Consider the following 16,690-nt stretch of genomic DNA (forward strand, 5'->3'; position numbering starts at 1 on the left):
GGGAAACATGACCCGATTTCCCTCCATAAAAGCTTCATAATGTTCTCCGTGATAGACGCTGAACTGTACTGAAGACATGTATGGAGACAAATGAGTGGTTTCACGGTCCATTGCAGTGGATAAACTGTTCTCAAAGTATGCCCTCATGTAGATTTTCTGACTCTAGTAATATAAAAACATGCATTGTAGAGTAATTTAGTCCTCCTTGTGTGTGTTTTTTGTTTAAAAGCGACCATAAACAAAAGTTCTTGAGCCGTCATCTGTCCTGGAGGGTTTAAGCGCTGTGAACGTTTTGCTACTCATTCAAGAAGCTTATCCAGGGACTAATGATCTTTTTTTTGTATTATGCTAATGAGGCAGAGACTCAGCCGAGCTCCAAAAAGCTAATGAGCAGAATTCAGGTTAGAGCAAAGAGAGTTGGTGATAATGACACTCACTAAACAAATGATATTTTTGAAGTTCAGAGCAGCTTTTTAAAAGATAAAATGGGTGATACCAATTATATCACATTTTTCTTATCACACATTATTAGACCGATCCCACGTACCTGCTGCCAAGACGAGATCATTAGTTACTGACAAAGCTTCATGAATGAGATGCAAAACGCAATAGTCAAACTATCATTCAAACTGAAATTACTGCAAAGTGGCAAATTCGCATCATAAACAGGACCTTCAGGTGTAGAAAACACTGGATGGGGGAAGGTTGTGGTTACACTGTTGAGCAAAGGCCACAGAGAACGTCACAAATGAGGATGTTCTGGTGAAAAAAGGACATGAAGTAAAATGGTGTAAGCGAAGATGGGGAAGGAGGACTTATGTCTGAGTTATGTAAACGTCTAGCAACTCAAGGATGTCTTGCTTCGTCGTTGCTAAATGTTCATGACCTGAGCGTACGGCGTCTCCTCTGGTCTCGTCCTGTTCGCTCTGACCTCTGAATAAGTCACGTGATCCTCTGGAGAGTTCACGCGATTCTGATTGGACGGCCGCAGTACGGCTACATCGGCATAGAGCACCTGCAGAACGAGAGAGAGAGAGAAAGAGACAGACCTTACCATAATAACCCTATTTAGTTATTTGAGCAATTTTCAGCATAAACACGGTCAGGCTTCCATCCCTCAGACCCTCCCAGTCCACACCGCCTCGATGCCTTCCAGCTCAGTGTTCATTTCGTCCACTAAAAGATTTCATCATCGTCGCAAATATTTTCAGTATAAATCAATAGAAGGAACTTCAACACCTGATCTTCCACAGGTAGAAAGAATGTCACGTAACTGAAATTCAATGCCCAGTTAACTTGTCTTCTGAGACACTGAACAGTGAAGAGGCACCAAGAGCCCCCACACCTGCAGCACGGAGGAGGCGTCACAAGAGGAGCTACAGGAAACAACAAAAGGGACCAACGAGGAGATGGTGATAGACTGTGGAGGGAGCTGTGCAGGAGGAAGAGGAAGGACGAGGTGGAGCTGACCAGTGCAGGACACCACGCTCTGAGACGGGGACAAGCCCAGGTGCACCGTTTCAGATGATCAGAGGAGACAGAGGGCAGCTACAGTTTGTCCATCCTCCAAGGTCATGCGGGTGGAGTGGCTGAAGGACAACGAGATCATGGACCTGGCCGAGGACAGGAACTTCTACATCACCGTGGACCACAACCTGATCATCAAGCAGGCGCGTCTGTCCCACATGGCCAACTACACCTGTGTGGCCAAGAACATCGTGGCCAAGCACAAGAGCTCCACCGCCGTGGTCATCGTCTACGGATTTCCCATCAACCAGTGCTCCTCCTGTGACCAAAACAGTGAAGATGGCGGCCGCGACACAACCATCTTTCACCAAAGAAAAAAAAGAGTGGTGCGCACTGAATGGGTGCTGCTGCCGGATGCTCTCTCATCGAATGCAATTTCTCCATCTGTGAGATCAATAAAGTACCATCTTATCTCTTAACAGGTCTAGTACTTTGCCCGTGTGGGAGAAGCTCCGTGAAGCTGTGCAAAATGAATTAACGTGTTTAGCGTAAAGTTCACTAAGCGAACAATTGAATTTTTGTCAGCAAAAAGGCGGCTTAAATGAAAAAGACTGAATCTTGCCTAACACTAAAGATAAGAGAAAAAGAACTTCATTGATCTGACAATGCAGAAATTCCCTCCATTGCCTAACACTAAATTACATTTTTGACAAGAGACTAAAACTAAATTATAATATGCTCAGCTCCCCCGCCAGAAATAGAGAGATAAAGAGAACGAGGGATAGGAAGACGGAGAAAGTTCAGTGACAACAGCAGATGAAGCAGTTGTTCTGGTTCAAATGAGGAAATAGACAGGTCTTACATCGTCTCTTCTTATAAATGATGGTCTGGATGGATCCCACCCATCAGCATCTAAAGATAGACAGACGGTATATCATACAGGAAGTAAAAGTACGTCTAATAAAAAATAATGCAGGTGTTACGATGCAGTTAAAAAAAGAAGGAACTTAAGTAGTTCTCACCTATTGTGACGTGGTTCCTGAAAGAAGGACGGTATCTGTGTACAAGCAAAAGAGGGACTATTTAACCACATTATCTTAAAACTAATCAAAAAAATACTGCACAGAATGTAATAATAAGACTCCCTTTTATTGTGGATAATTATTTGAAAAATAGGGAGAATAAAAAAGAATACTATGAATATAAATGTACTCATTGTTGGTCAAATGCAATTACTCATGAGTACAGGGGAACTATTTAATGTAAACAAAAAGATAATCTAATCATACTTTTAGACAATGCTAATAAACATAAAAACAGGAAATTGTTTCTCCAGTTGCAACTACCATAATTATTATCACTACATCACTACTACATGTACTGCAACTGAGAAGTGGCAGAGAAGTATCGATAAACCTACGATAAAGCTACGTTTCTAAGGGAAGCTCGAGAGGGAAGTGATGGCGACTCTTTCTCCGCAGATCTGCAGACTTCCTGCATGAGGAGGACACCAGAATCCTCAAAGTCATTGCTGCAATTGGTTCGCCTAAAAAGGATCTACTGGGAGCCAGTGATCCCTACACAAGATTGTCTCTCTATGATCCGGTTAATCGAGAAGTAACAGGTCTTCAGACCAAAACAATTAAAAAGACTCTAGATCTGAGATGGAATGAAGAATTCTTTTTCAGAGTTGATCCCAGGAAACATTGCCTTCTGTTTGAATTTCATGAAACTCGTCTGTTTTCACGTACATTTGACCAGAAGCTTGTGGTATTTTAATTATTGGAACCAAACCTTATAATTAAAACTCAGCTTATTACAATGTTAAAACAGCTACAGTACTGCTTTTCCTCTCGTTTATTATGTAAAGAGGCATAATAAATGCCTCATGCCACATGATTTCCTTCATTGTCTTCCTTCACGTAGAAAATGAAGGAAATCACCTTTCCTTCATTGTCTCTTATATTGTTATGCAAAATCATATAAAACTTCTTACTCATAAAACCTGCTTGTTAACAGCACCACACAACAACATTCGAGGTGTGTTTCCTGATGTGTTTTTACTGTAAAATATACAGCCATTACAAGGTTGATGGCATAGCTACCCCTATTTTGCCATGGTGTGTGCACTATTATTGGTAAACTGTATGTAAAGCTGTAAATCTGGGTAAATCTGGCTTTAGACTGTGACATGATTATGTGGTTAACAAAGAACACTGTATAACTGTGAAGTGAGTTTCCATTGTGAACCAGTTGCATATGGTTATAGTTCCGCTGTGGTTTAAGACTGTCGGTATGATGGCGTGGAGCTTTCCTGTGTCTTGTTTTGACACAATTTGATGGGAAATAAACATTGCTTTTGAGACCTTTTGTTGAAAAGGTTTAGTTAAATTTTGCAATTATAACGTTATCCGATAGTCAAGAGAGTTATTGCACAAAAAGTAAAATAAAATAATCATGCGACACTTCCATAAAGTTTGGCAAAACATTTCCCACTCGACAATGGGAGGTATGTGTGTGCTTATTTCAAATCCAACTTGTCTCAGCGTTTTCTCAATGACACGAACGGACTTGATAAGGTAGGCTTCAGACAGAGAGAGAAAATGTGTGGAGCGAACTGCAGTGAGTGAGTCAATCTGGCTTTAGACTATGACATGGTTATGTGGTTAACAAAGAACACTGTATAACTGTGAAGTGAGTTTCCATTGTGAACCAGTTGCATATGGCTTGTGTTACGGGTCCGGTCTAGGGGGCAGACCCGCACCAGAAAAAGCCATCTAAAGAGATGGAAGAAATGATGAGACAAGAGGCAGTGCGTGTTGTTCGATGCAGCCTCGCTTCATGTATATTTAATTACAGATATTATTCAAATACATTACATTTCTGTATTTAACAAAATCATGTATACTTTTACTTTGTCTAATCATGTTTCACCTTTTATTTCAATAATCACGTGTAACCTTTATACTGTACAAGTACCTTGTTACTATCTTATCTGGTTTATCACTGTTACTTTTAGCTTTAGTAATCTTCACCAGAAAATAGTGCTTTCACTTATATCTAATTACATATGTAGTTTTCTACTTTTTAAAACAAGTGTATTTCGTCACTTGGGTACAACTAAAATAATGTTTCTAAGTACAATCGCTTGGTCTGCTAATCAATGTTCACTTTCTTTACAAAATTACGGAACCAAAAATATATTCAAACAGATAAACATTACTATATTATCCTAAATGAAACCAGTCTAGCATTTAAACATTAATTACACTTTTCAACAATGTCTCGGAGCTTATGGGCTTGTTACGGGGAGAGTTCAAGTTACGGTGGGGCGCCGCCATTACACGACCTCGCGGCAGCCTTACTACAACGGCCGCGATACCAAACAGCATACTAACGTAATCTAGCTTTACCAAACTACTTGAAAAATGGCTATTAACAACCACAATAGTAAACAATCTTGTTGTATGTGATATTGTATGTGCTTTATACATTACTACCTAAAGAGATGGAAGAAATGATGAGACAAGAGGCAGTGCGTGTTGTTCGATGCAGCCTCGCTTCATGTATGAGGGAAGGCCGCAACCGTGTTGAAAAGAAGGACCCCGCCTGGCGGTTCCGCTGCTTCCTCACTACATTGCCCCCTTGTGGCGCACCCCAATATTGCAATAACCTCAGAATCAAAGACAGACATTAATACATTGAATTATAAATCCCCGTGTTAACTGAAGTTCTACTAACTAAAAATACTCTGATTATAAAATAACATAAAAAATGTGACTGCACATTTTGTGTGCGTCACACGCTCCCTGACGACAGAAAATGGCTCCGAACATTTACAAATATTACTTTACTCTTACTGTTATGAACCAATAACCTTCATAGTGTCTCTTTTGCATAAAGCAACAAAGTCTTTAATACCTAATAAGCTGGTAACGCTATGTGATGCACCGGAGCAGTAAACGGGTATACTGCATATGCATAGTGCTGAGGCATGAGTCTGTATGGTGCACGATATACCATCATGTTGGAGTCCATTCCCCAGACTGGCACAGCTGGGGGCAGGAAGGCTTCGACCGCTCCGACAGCTAGTGGTGGCTGGTAGGACTGCAACGAAGGCTGGCCCAGGGAGTCATAGGTGAACATCTGCGGTGGCTTCCGGGCACGGGCGGACCTCCGGACCTGTGACTCGTCCTCTTCTCCCTCACTGGCTCGTGCAGGTTGGTGTTGCTGGGCTGGTGCCGCGTCGTCCTCCTGGTCGATCTCACCCTGTGCATCCTCTGCTGGTGCTGGTATCTCGGGTGTACCGTCCTCATCCTCATGCTGTTCCACGTATGGCTCTGGTTGATCAGTGTCAATAAGGAGCCTATCTTCTTGATTTGTCCCGTTTTGCTCTTTGGTTGCATGTTGCCTTGTGTCTCTTACAGGAGCGGGCACAGTGGGCTCTGCTTGCACTGTTGTGTAGTCTCTCCGATGCCCACTAGGTCGAGCTCTTGTGACACGCTGGGGAATCCTCAACCAGTACTGTGCTGGATCATCCTCTGAGTCTGAAGATGAGTTGCACTTTGTGTCACTGAGTCTCTGGTCTTGTCTTGTCTGTTTTTGAGCTCTTGTGTCATGTCTGTTTTTCACCGGTGAGACTTTGGGAGGTAGGTTTATTGGCAACTCATTGACTAAAAGGAGGAGGTTGCGATGAAGTGTTCTTACTTTGTTATTTCCATTTTCAGGTGTCACTTTGTAAACGGGGCCCTCTGCAATTCTCTCTTTTATCACATAGATGGTGTTCTCCCAGTAGGACCTCAATTTACCAGGACCTCCTCTCTCTTTCAGGTTGCGAACTAATACACGGTCACCTTGCTCAAGAACAGTACCTCTGGTGTGTTTGTCATATGCTTTCTTTCCCTTGGAGCTTGAGTTTTGGCTATTCTCAGTAGCAATCTTGTATGCCTCTCTCATCCTCGCAGCCCACTTCTCTGCATAACCTCTAGGAGTGCTGGGTTCTTGTTCAGGGTTAAGATCAAACATAAGATCCACAGGTAGTCTAGGATGTCTGCCAAACATTAAGTAGAATGGGGACATACCTATGGCCTCATGCCTGGTGCAGTTATAGGCGTGGACAGCGTGTGCCAGGTGATCTTTCCATCTCTCCTTTTCCTTCTCGCCCAGGGTCCGTAACATCTGGAGAAGCGTGCGGTTAAATCTCTCTGCCGGGTTGCTTTGAGGATGATAGGGTGTCGTACGTGAATGTCCTACTTTACTCAACTGCTGCAGGGTTTTAAAGAGGTCATTTTCAAATTCTCTCCCCTGGTCATGATGCAGCTTGTGTGGATAGCCAAACTTGGGGATGAAATCTTCAAAAAGTTTCTCCGCGGCTGTCTTGCCGGATTTGTTTCTAGTGGCGTATGCCTGGGCATATCTAGTAAAATGATCAACAGCTACAAGGATATATTGGTAACCGCCTTTACTAGGTTCTAAATGTAAATAATCTATGGACACGAGCTCTAGTGGCTGACTAGTGGTAATGCTCCCCATGGGTGCTCTAATGTGTGAGACAGGCTTTTTGCTTTTAATACAGGGGCACCTTCTTGTCACATAAACCTCTACATCTCTTTTCATGTATGGCCAATAAAAGCGGTCTCTGACTAATGACAGTGTCTTTTCAGTCCCTACATGGCTCATGTCATTGTGGAGAAGCTTAAGGGCTGTTTCATGATACACTTTCGGAAGGACAAGTTGGTGTCTCTGGTTAGTCTGTCTGTAAAGCAAGCCGTCTTTCAGGTGTAATCTGTGCCACTCATAAAGCAGTTTTCGCGAAGGACCACTAACTTTGCTCTTAATGTCATTGGTTAGCATTTTGACAGTCTCTTTGAGCTTTACAACTTGGCCTATGACCGGGTCACTTTGTTGTGCTTTCACTAGCTCAGCATGACTAATGGCAGGGAGTAGGTCAGAAGTCTGGTTGTCCTGGGCTAGGTCCAGAACTGCAACATAAGCTACATCTTTTGACTCTGCAGCACGACTGCCATCCCAAATGGTCTGGATAGTGTCTCTAGATAGTTCTTTTGTGCAAGTGTCTACATAGGTGTCTATGTCTAGTGGCAGCCTGGAAAGTGTGTCTGCATCTATGTTGACTTTGCCTGGTCTGTACTTAATCTCGAATCGGAAATCAGCAAGCTCACCGACCCAGCGGTGGCCAACGGCGTTAAGCTTTGCTGTGCTCAGTATATAGGTTAACGGATTATTATCCGTGTAGACAGTAAAGTGTGACGCATAGTAAAGATAGTCTCTGAATTTCTCACTAACGGCCCACTTTAAAGCCAGAAATTCTAGTTTACCTGAGTGGAGGTGATACCTACGCTCGGCTGGTGTCAGCGTTCTCGACCCATAAGCAATTACCCTCAGCTTCCCCCCTTGGCGCTGGTAAAGGACGGCGCCAAGCCCCTTCTCTGAGGCGTCTGTGTGTAGCACGAAGGGAAGACTGAAGTCTGGATAGGCGAGTACCGGCGGACTTGACAGGGTTGTGATGAGCTGATTTAGCGCACTCTGGTGTTCTCCTGTCCAGCGTATTGGTGTTTTTGATGGCACCTGTATCCGTTTTGGCTTTGTCGTTTTCTTTGACTGTTGAGGCGGACTGGCGCCACTGATGTCTTTCGCTACTAACAGTTCATACATTGGTCTTGCAATCTTTGAAAAATCTTGAATGTACGTACGGTAGTAGCTGAGAAATCCGAGTAGTTTGCGAACCTCTCCAACCGTGTTTGGTGTCTTTTCTTTCAGAGCTTGAATAGCCTCGATGTCTTTGGGGTCGACACGAACTCCATCCGCAGAGACGAGACGTCCTACGTAGCGAACTTCCTTTTGAAAGAGCTCACATTTGGTTGGCCTGAGCTTCACGCCGTGTTGTTGGAGTGCTCGTAGGACATGTCGGAGTCCCTCAACATGTTCGTCGAATGTCTTAGCATAACAGAGGATGTCATCCAAATACGGGATGCAGCACTCGTCCCTCAGGGAGCACAGCATCTCCTCCATGCTCCTCTGAAAAGTGGCAGGCGCGTTGGAAAGCCCGAAAGGGATGCGCACCCACTCGTACAATCCCCATGGAGTGATGAATGCGGTCATGTGTCGGGATCCTTCAGCCACATAGCCTTGATGATAGGCTTTTCCCTGATCTAAAATGGAGAACCAGCTGTATCCCCCCAGCGTGTCAATAAGATCTTGAATGCGGGGGAGAGGATGTCTGTCTGGGACTGTCTTTTGATTCAGGAGCCTATAGTCTATGCAGAGACGGAGGGTGCCGTCTTTCTTTCGCACACAAACTACAGGAGCGGCATACGGAGACTTGGACTTGACTATCCACTGCTTGGCAAGTAGGTCTTGAATGTACTCTTTAACTTCTTTGTAGAGTGGTTTTGGAATAGCAGAGTACGTTCTTTGCACAGGAATGTCGTCTTTTAAAGTAATGTTCATTTGGAGGCTAGGGATGCATCCAATGTCATTTTCATCACGGGAGAATGCATTTGACTCTTCATACAGCATTTGTTTTACTACAGCTTGTTGTTCATCACTTAAATGACTCACATCAACGAGTGGGTGCCACAGCTGGGATGTGGACTCACTTGGTGGTTGTTCTCTTACAACACAATCTGGTGCGTTCGAGTCATTTACTGTTGGAGTGGCTGTCTCTATAACTTTGTCAATGGACTGTATGCTCCCAAGCAATGTCAAATGGTCTAACGTGATGTCAGTCTCTGTGTGGTTACCTATCGGGATCTCAACATATGGTCGCTTGTCTTGGTGAACTTCAACTAGTCCATCGCCAATGTCGAGTTGCTGCAGCTTGGTATCAGGGTCAGTAACTTCAAACAGGGCAACTGGAGCGTTGAAATCGGTTGACAGGTGACACCTTAGATGAGTGACTTGACCAGGATGTATAACAGCACCTCGTCGTCCGACTCTGATTCGAGCTTGTTCAAACCTGGATTCATTAGTCTGAATAAAGTTCACAATGGTGTCAGCCTGTTCAGCTTGAATCTGCATAGCGTCCTTGAGTAGTTTAGAAATGACTGAGATCACATCTGCTCCTTCTTGTCCCAGAATAAGCTCTTGGATGACGTTGAAGCCTAAAATGGGACGTGGGAGGCAGACTCTGCTCACGAGGAATGGGACCCTGATTGTGAGGTCTGGGTTATCATTGTCAGGTAGGTTAAATAACAGTTCAATCCAGCCGTCATAAGGAACAGACTCACCGTTGACTGCAGTCACATTGAGGGGCTTGTCTCCCAGTAATTCACTGAGTGGGCGTATGCTTTGATGTGGGGCATAGAGCTTCCTCCAAGCGCGATCCACAATGCTGACTTGAGCACCTGTGTCCAGAAGCACAGTCACTGTATAGCCATTAAGGTGGCACTTGAGGAGACATTTCTGCCCTAAAATCTTGGCTACTCTTTGTGATGCAGACATTACCTCAGCAGAATGGCAGGCGGCACCATTAGCTGAGTGAGAGTCATTATCATTCAGTTCCTTTCTCTGTGCCTGTTGCTTGTAGCTTTTGGTTCTTTTTAAACATCCTACTGCACGGTGTCCTTCTTCTCCACAAGTGAAACAATGGTTGCAGTTGGTCCTGTGATGTGCAATACAGTCAGGGCAACCATATTTGCTCTTCTTCAGTGGCTTACGGGACCGATCAGGACAATAGCATGTACACGGTGAACTTGACTCACTTGACTTGAGGTTTTGTGGTTCCTTAGTTTGTGTTTGGAGAGAGCTAACTGCATCAGTCAAGGTTTGGACTTGAGCACTAAGTTGTCGAATAAGCTCATCTTTGGCCTTTAAGTCTGGACTGGGCTTTGCTTTTGAAACAGCATTTGTCTCAGCTTCATTACTGTGAGCAAAGGCAGTTTTGGGGCGGGTTGTGCGGCCTAAACGCCTTTTGCGTTCACTCTCTTCATTTGTAGTTTTGGTCATTTGCTTTAGGAGCAAGTCATCAGTCACTGTTTGATCAGAAAGGTAAGGTTTTAGCTCTCTTCTTATGTCCTCATGTTTCTCACTTAAACCTTGGTATACAGTATGCAGGAACACATTTTGGACAGTTTGAGCTTCATACCTAATGTCACAATCTGACTGCTTTGACGTGAATATTAACTTTTGCTTGAGCCCCATCATTCGGTATAGAAACTGTTGCGGAGTTTCGCTTTCATTTTGTTTTGCTGTTATGAGTCCTTGAAACAGTTCAGTTGTGCTTTTCTCACCAAGATGTGACTGTAAAAAGCTCTTCAACTCTGCAATGGACATTTCATCTTTGCTTGTGAGCATTTCTTTGAAAATGCCAGGTTTTATGATGCGCAGGACTGCCTGAACCACTTCACTTTCAGTGTGATTTTCTTTCAGTCCTCTACCTATTTGCTTGCTAATGCTGCCATAGCTTATGTCAGAAGCATTATCACCAATCTGCCCACCCTGAATCTTAAACTCCTTCCTCTGTAACAGTGGTAGGTCTTTTAGCGCTATCATGCTTCCAGAGGGGTGGGATAAGTAATTGCTGTGGGACTGACTATCTTCATCTGCGGTGGTTTGAGATGTGTCACTCATTTTGAGACTTTTAGTCAAAGTGAGAAGCTTGGCTAATTGTGACTCAATGGTGTCAGCTTGAGGAGTTTGGTTACGATCACCTTGGGCATTGTCATTTTGCTGTGAGATACCTTCAGCAATGGCTTGATTAGGGGATTCATCAGTCTCTACAACTTTGCGGTGACCCTCTTTAATCTCCTCGATCTTGTCATTTAGGTATAACAGGAATGACACGCCTTGATCTTCTGACTCCAACAAGTGTTCACTGTTCATGTAAGTCACTATAAAGTCAATGCAACTCTCTTCATCGGTTTTGTCAATCTTAGTTGGATCTAGGTCCGGTGATTCTGGGAACTCAGCGATCAACTGGGATAACTTATCAGCTGTCAGGCGAAACAGTTCCTTTTTCACCGTCCACACCAACTTCTTGCGTTCGCTGTCCTCCATTGTTGCTTATAACTTTAGGCCTTGGTCCTGCAGCATCTGCGTTGACCCTTTTCCTGGAGTTATGCAGCACGTTGGCACAGCAGCTGGTCCACGGGTTAAGGACTGGATCGACGACCCTCGGTGGCTGGTGATGTCATCGATCCCGGACGAGCCCCCACGTTTCTGTTACGGGTCCGGTCTAGGGGGCAGACCCGCACCAGAAAAAGCCATCTAAAGAGATGGAAGAAATGATGAGACAAGAGGCAGTGCGTGTTGTTCGATGCAGCCTCGCTTCATGTATATTTAATTACAGATATTATTCAAATACATTACATTTCTGTATTTAACAAAATCATGTATACTTTTACTTTGTCTAATCATGTTTCACCTTTTATTTCAATAATCACGTGTAACCTTTATACTGTACAAGTACCTTGTTACTATCTTATCTGGTTTATCACTGTTACTTTTAGCTTTAGTAATCTTCACCAGAAAATAGTGCTTTCACTTATATCTAATTACATATGTAGTTTTCTACTTTTTAAAACAAGTGTATTTCGTCACTTGGGTACAACTAAAATAATGTTTCTAAGTACAATCGCTTGGTCTGCTAATCAATGTTCACTTTCTTTACAAAATTACGGAACCAAAAATATATTCAAACAGATAAACATTACTATATTATCCTAAATGAAACCAGTCTAGCATTTAAACATTAATTACACTTTTCAACAATGTCTCGGAGCTTATGGGCTTGTTACGGGGAGAGTTCAAGTTACGGTGGGGCGCCGCCATTACACGACCTCGCGGCAGCCTTACTACAACGGCCGCGATACCAAACAGCATACTAACGTAATCTAGCTTTACCAAACTACTTGAAAAATGGCTATTAACAACCACAATAGTAAACAATCTTGTTGTATGTGATATTGTATGTGCTTTATACATTACTACCTAAAGAGATGGAAGAAATGATGAGACAAGAGGCAGTGCGTGTTGTTCGATGCAGCCTCGCTTCATGTATGAGGGAAGGCCGCAACCGTGTTGAAAAGAAGGACCCCGCCTGGCGGTTCCGCTGCTTCCTCACTACATTGCCCCCTTGTGGCGCACCCCAATATTGCAATAACCTCAGAATCAAAGACAGACATTAATACATTGAATTATAAATCCCCGTGTTAACTGAAGTTCTACTAACTAAAAATACTCTGATTATAAAATAACATAAAAAATGTGACTGCACATTTTGTGTGCGTCACACTTGCTCAGGTACACCTCAGGTCAACCTGTAATGTGAAAGACTGGCACTGCAATGGCAAACTTTTATGCACAGTAAATACAACGAAAGTGTGTTTCTGTCTTTGTATTTGTGTTTTTTCGTTTGCAACTGACTGTCCTCCAAGTAATTTTTTTCCCTAATGAGACAAATAATAAAATAAATCTGAAAAAAAGAAACATTTACTGCAACTCGTACTTACATTACTGACTTGAGTTCTACGACTGATCGAACTATCAATCTTCACATACAACTACTACACGCAGCGGTTCTCAGCTGGTGGATCAGGTGCCAATAGTGGGTCGTGGTCCTGATTTCAGTGGACCACAGGCGTTTATAGATATCCTTATATCATCAATCCTTTAACCGAAAGAACTCTGAAAATAATGTAATAATGTCTTGTCTTGAGAGGTTCAAGTTGGGTCCTGAAGCAACACCCAGCAGTACCACTGCTCTAAAAGTCTAAACGATGTCATTTTGCTGAAGAGTAACAAAAGAAATTGGAAAATGTTAAGTTATAATATTCAAAGTGAGTCTTGTTTTTCAGTTTTAAGTGGAACTACATTTAGATCTGATAAAATAACTTGTATTCATGAAAGACTTGTCGTTTCTGATCCTTCAGTGAGTTTTTTTCAGTGAGTTCTGCACTGACCGTCTAATGACAATGAAGTAAACGGAGGCAGCGATGATCCCCACCAGCAGCAAGACGCTGATCACAATGGCAGACACCACTCCCGCTGATAACGGCATCTGGTCTGAGGAGACAAATGAGTCTGCATTAGCATTTAAGCCATTTAAAAATCACGGCACATGACACAGCCATTTGATACACTGTAATTAAACTGTAACTGTAATCAGGCTGAGCTTGAATGATGTTAATAGATACAGAAGAAATTACAGGCTCTGTACCCATGTATTTATGTATTTTTGTGGTACCAGAAGACAAATTAAATGTGTTTTGTCAATCACGGTGCGCCTAATTAGGAAGCAGTTTTATTTATAGCTGGTTAGTTGTTAGCAGCCGCAGCCCTCAAGTTGTGAAATGGGTTTACAATCTCATCCCAGTGAGGAACTGAGATGTTTAAATGCAATAGGAAAGTTAGGAATGAAGAACTGAACCACAACAAACATTTACACAACTTATGTTAATGACAAGCCGAGTATTTTACATTTTAAAGTCTCCATTGATTTATCACATTGAATCTGCAACTGATCCTGTCGTCGTACAGCTGTTTTGACTGGTCTATGCATTTTTTTCCTGTGATTCTGTAATCATTCACCATGAAACAAAACGACAAAAGGTTAAAAATGTCAAACAGTTGTATGAAAAAATATATAATTATTCAGTCACGTCTGTTCAATTGTTGTCATTTGAAGGAACTTTCAATTAGAAGAGTAGTTTGGAAAATGTTTTAGCCAATCCCAGAATTATGAGATCTAACAGAGTTTGGTCATTTCTTTTAAAAAATAGTGAATTGGCCAAAGAGTTTCATGGGGCCCTGTGGTGAATTTGAATGAGCAGTTATTGGTTTTTTTAATCCCACCAGCTTAGTTTATTTACAACATTGTGAAACACACTCACCGCTTACAAACAGAGTGGTTTTATCGGTGTAGGATCCACTTGGAAATGTTGCCAGGTTACAGGCGTATACTCCGGCATCTTCCAGATCAACGTTCTTAATGACCAGAGAATATTCCTTCATCTCCAATTTATCCGAATACTGGTCATTTAGTATAGACGTCAACCCAAGGCTCACAAGACGAACAATAAGTCTGTTGTCTCCTTTAGGCGAGTTTGCCTCCTTCAGGTCCCACTGAACTTGAGTAACGTTTCCATTTTCTGGACCTGGCACAAACTGACAAGGCAGGATGACTTCTGTCTGCCCCACATATCCCCACACCTCCGGCGTCACTCGGATGCCCTGTGCCTTCAAAACTGAAAAAGACAAGGAAAGCCAGTAGAATTATAGTGTAAATATGACAATTGTGTCTTCTTAAGAGTACGTTTTTGTGTTTTGGCATTGGTTCTGCAGAGGCAAATAAAACAACTCGTAAACAGGGCTTGACATCAATAGCCAGTTCCTCAAACACAATTGTTGATTTCTGTTTTTTCATAGTAACCATTTTACCCTCATTACAAGTCACTTTGGCCACTTGAGTTTTGTAATATACATCTGGACATATTCAATAGGACATAATCACACGCCTGTTGCTCATATATAGGTCTGTTTCGTTTTTTGTTGTTTTTCATAGTTAATCAGACCAGTGCAGTAAAATAGTTTAACTGAGAAGAACTCAGAAACTCTCAAGACAAATACTTGAATGCCTTTAACAGAAACAACTCACCTGGTAGAAGAAGATAGACCGCAGTGAGTGCGGGACAAAGGGACAGGCTGCCCCTCATATTAACAGGGGCCGTGAAGCGCTCACAGCTCCCCTCTCCATGTGAGTTCAGCGCGCGCTCCCCCTCTTTTAGTCGAAGAAAACTACAGAGATGAACGTGAAGCGAAAGTGGAGAGGAACACACGAAACGAGGAACTCCCGTGCGCTGACTATGAGGTATGAGCAGAAAACAAGCTAATTGTACTGACCTTTGAACAGAAGCGCTACTCCTGTGATAACTGTGCCAAAGGGCGTGGCGCGTTTCTCATCAGGAAACAGGAACACTTTCTGATGTTGGTGTTCACATATTTATGACACTTCTCACATATGCAAATATGCTTGAAACAGACACACATGTTAAATACTGGCATCTCTCTGACAAAGACATGTAGGCTATAGGATACTAGCTGATAAAAATATGACCTCTTTCTAAAATGTAGCCCAGAGACATACAATTCACCTAGTCTTTGGGACTGTGTCAAAACTTGAAAAGGTTTTAATCAACCTCTATGTAGACAAAATACATTTGGAAATACCTAACACAATAATAAACATGGGACCATAATAAAACATCTAAGATAGTATGTCATTTATGTAAATAGCCATAGCCTTTTGTGTGTGTGTGTCTTTTTTAAGATTGGAGTCATTGTAGTAGGCGACAAGTTGGAGAAAAAAGCCTAGTACTTGACATAGTTTCTACTACTTTTCTAGTACTTCTCATTTCAAAACAGCAAAACTACTGCACTGCATGTGCCTTTGTGTTCGGGGTATTAAAATCCCATTAAACATGATTCTTCTTATTAATGTTACAGCACCGGTGAGACCAGCCGGATCCCCTGTATATAAACTGTAGTATAATATTATTGCTTTTGTAGCTTATGAAGAGCAAAAGCCTAAAATTATAATAGGGACGTACTGTATATATATATCCTTATTTTCTTATGATTTGCCCCAGCATAGCCATAAATCCATACTATGATTTTAAACACATTGTTCGTTTGGGACTAGGCTACAAAAACAGTCCTAAAGCCTTTGACGTCCCACTAAAGTGTTTGTTTTAAAAAACAATGAGGCATCAGTGCAATTGAATTCAACAAAACAACTTAACTTAACAACTTAATCAGTTTCGCATTTGTGAAAGAAGAGAGACAGAGAGAGAGAAGAGGTGCAGAACTGAATGGAACAAAGTTATGGAACTCTTTGCCACTGGAGCTAAAGTCCGAAAGAACCATCTGTGAGCACTCAACTGCTTCAATGCATGGACTGGGAATGGCCCAATTCTCTCCCTGGTCTTTGTTGGTTCCTGTTGTTTACTATCTGTTTATTTTTTATGGGCACCTTAAAGGCACCTTAAGAGCTTAATAAGGGACTGTAGATGAAACAATAGCACAACAAATCAAGCTTTATTTAACTTGTGCTGAGTTTATTTCCATAAGTGCACTGTGCTTTTATGCGAGGAATAGTCTTGTAAAACTGTAGTAATTAGTTGTAGTATTAAACATTTTTTCCAACTATGACTGTGTGAGAGGTATAGACAGACATGAACAAATAGACTTGGACATGAGTTTATCAGCC

At 42.3% G+C, this 16,690-nt stretch overlaps 1 protein-coding gene across 1 annotated transcript; it reads right to left on the reverse strand.

The window, feature by feature from the left end:
• Positions 1 to 532: 532 nt before the first annotated feature.
• On the reverse strand, positions 533 to 15,210 carry LOC306966445 (nectin-2-like). The gene is made up of 6 exons (XM_079561210.1): positions 15,080 to 15,210; positions 14,316 to 14,669; positions 13,386 to 13,488; positions 2,490 to 2,524; positions 2,330 to 2,379; positions 533 to 1,015 (listed from the first exon to the last, which is right to left on the reverse strand). The coding sequence occupies exons 1-6, from the start codon at positions 15,135 to 15,137 to the stop codon at positions 872 to 874; spliced, it is 744 nt and encodes a 247-aa protein (XP_079417336.1). The 5' UTR covers positions 15,138 to 15,210; the 3' UTR covers positions 533 to 871.
• Between the last annotated feature and the right edge of the window lie 1,480 nt (positions 15,211 to 16,690).

The sequence above is a fragment of the Gobius niger genome (genome assembly GCF_951799975.1).
Source record: "Gobius niger genome assembly, chromosome: 8".
NCBI classification, from domain to species: Eukaryota; Metazoa; Chordata; class Actinopteri; order Gobiiformes; family Gobiidae; genus Gobius; species Gobius niger.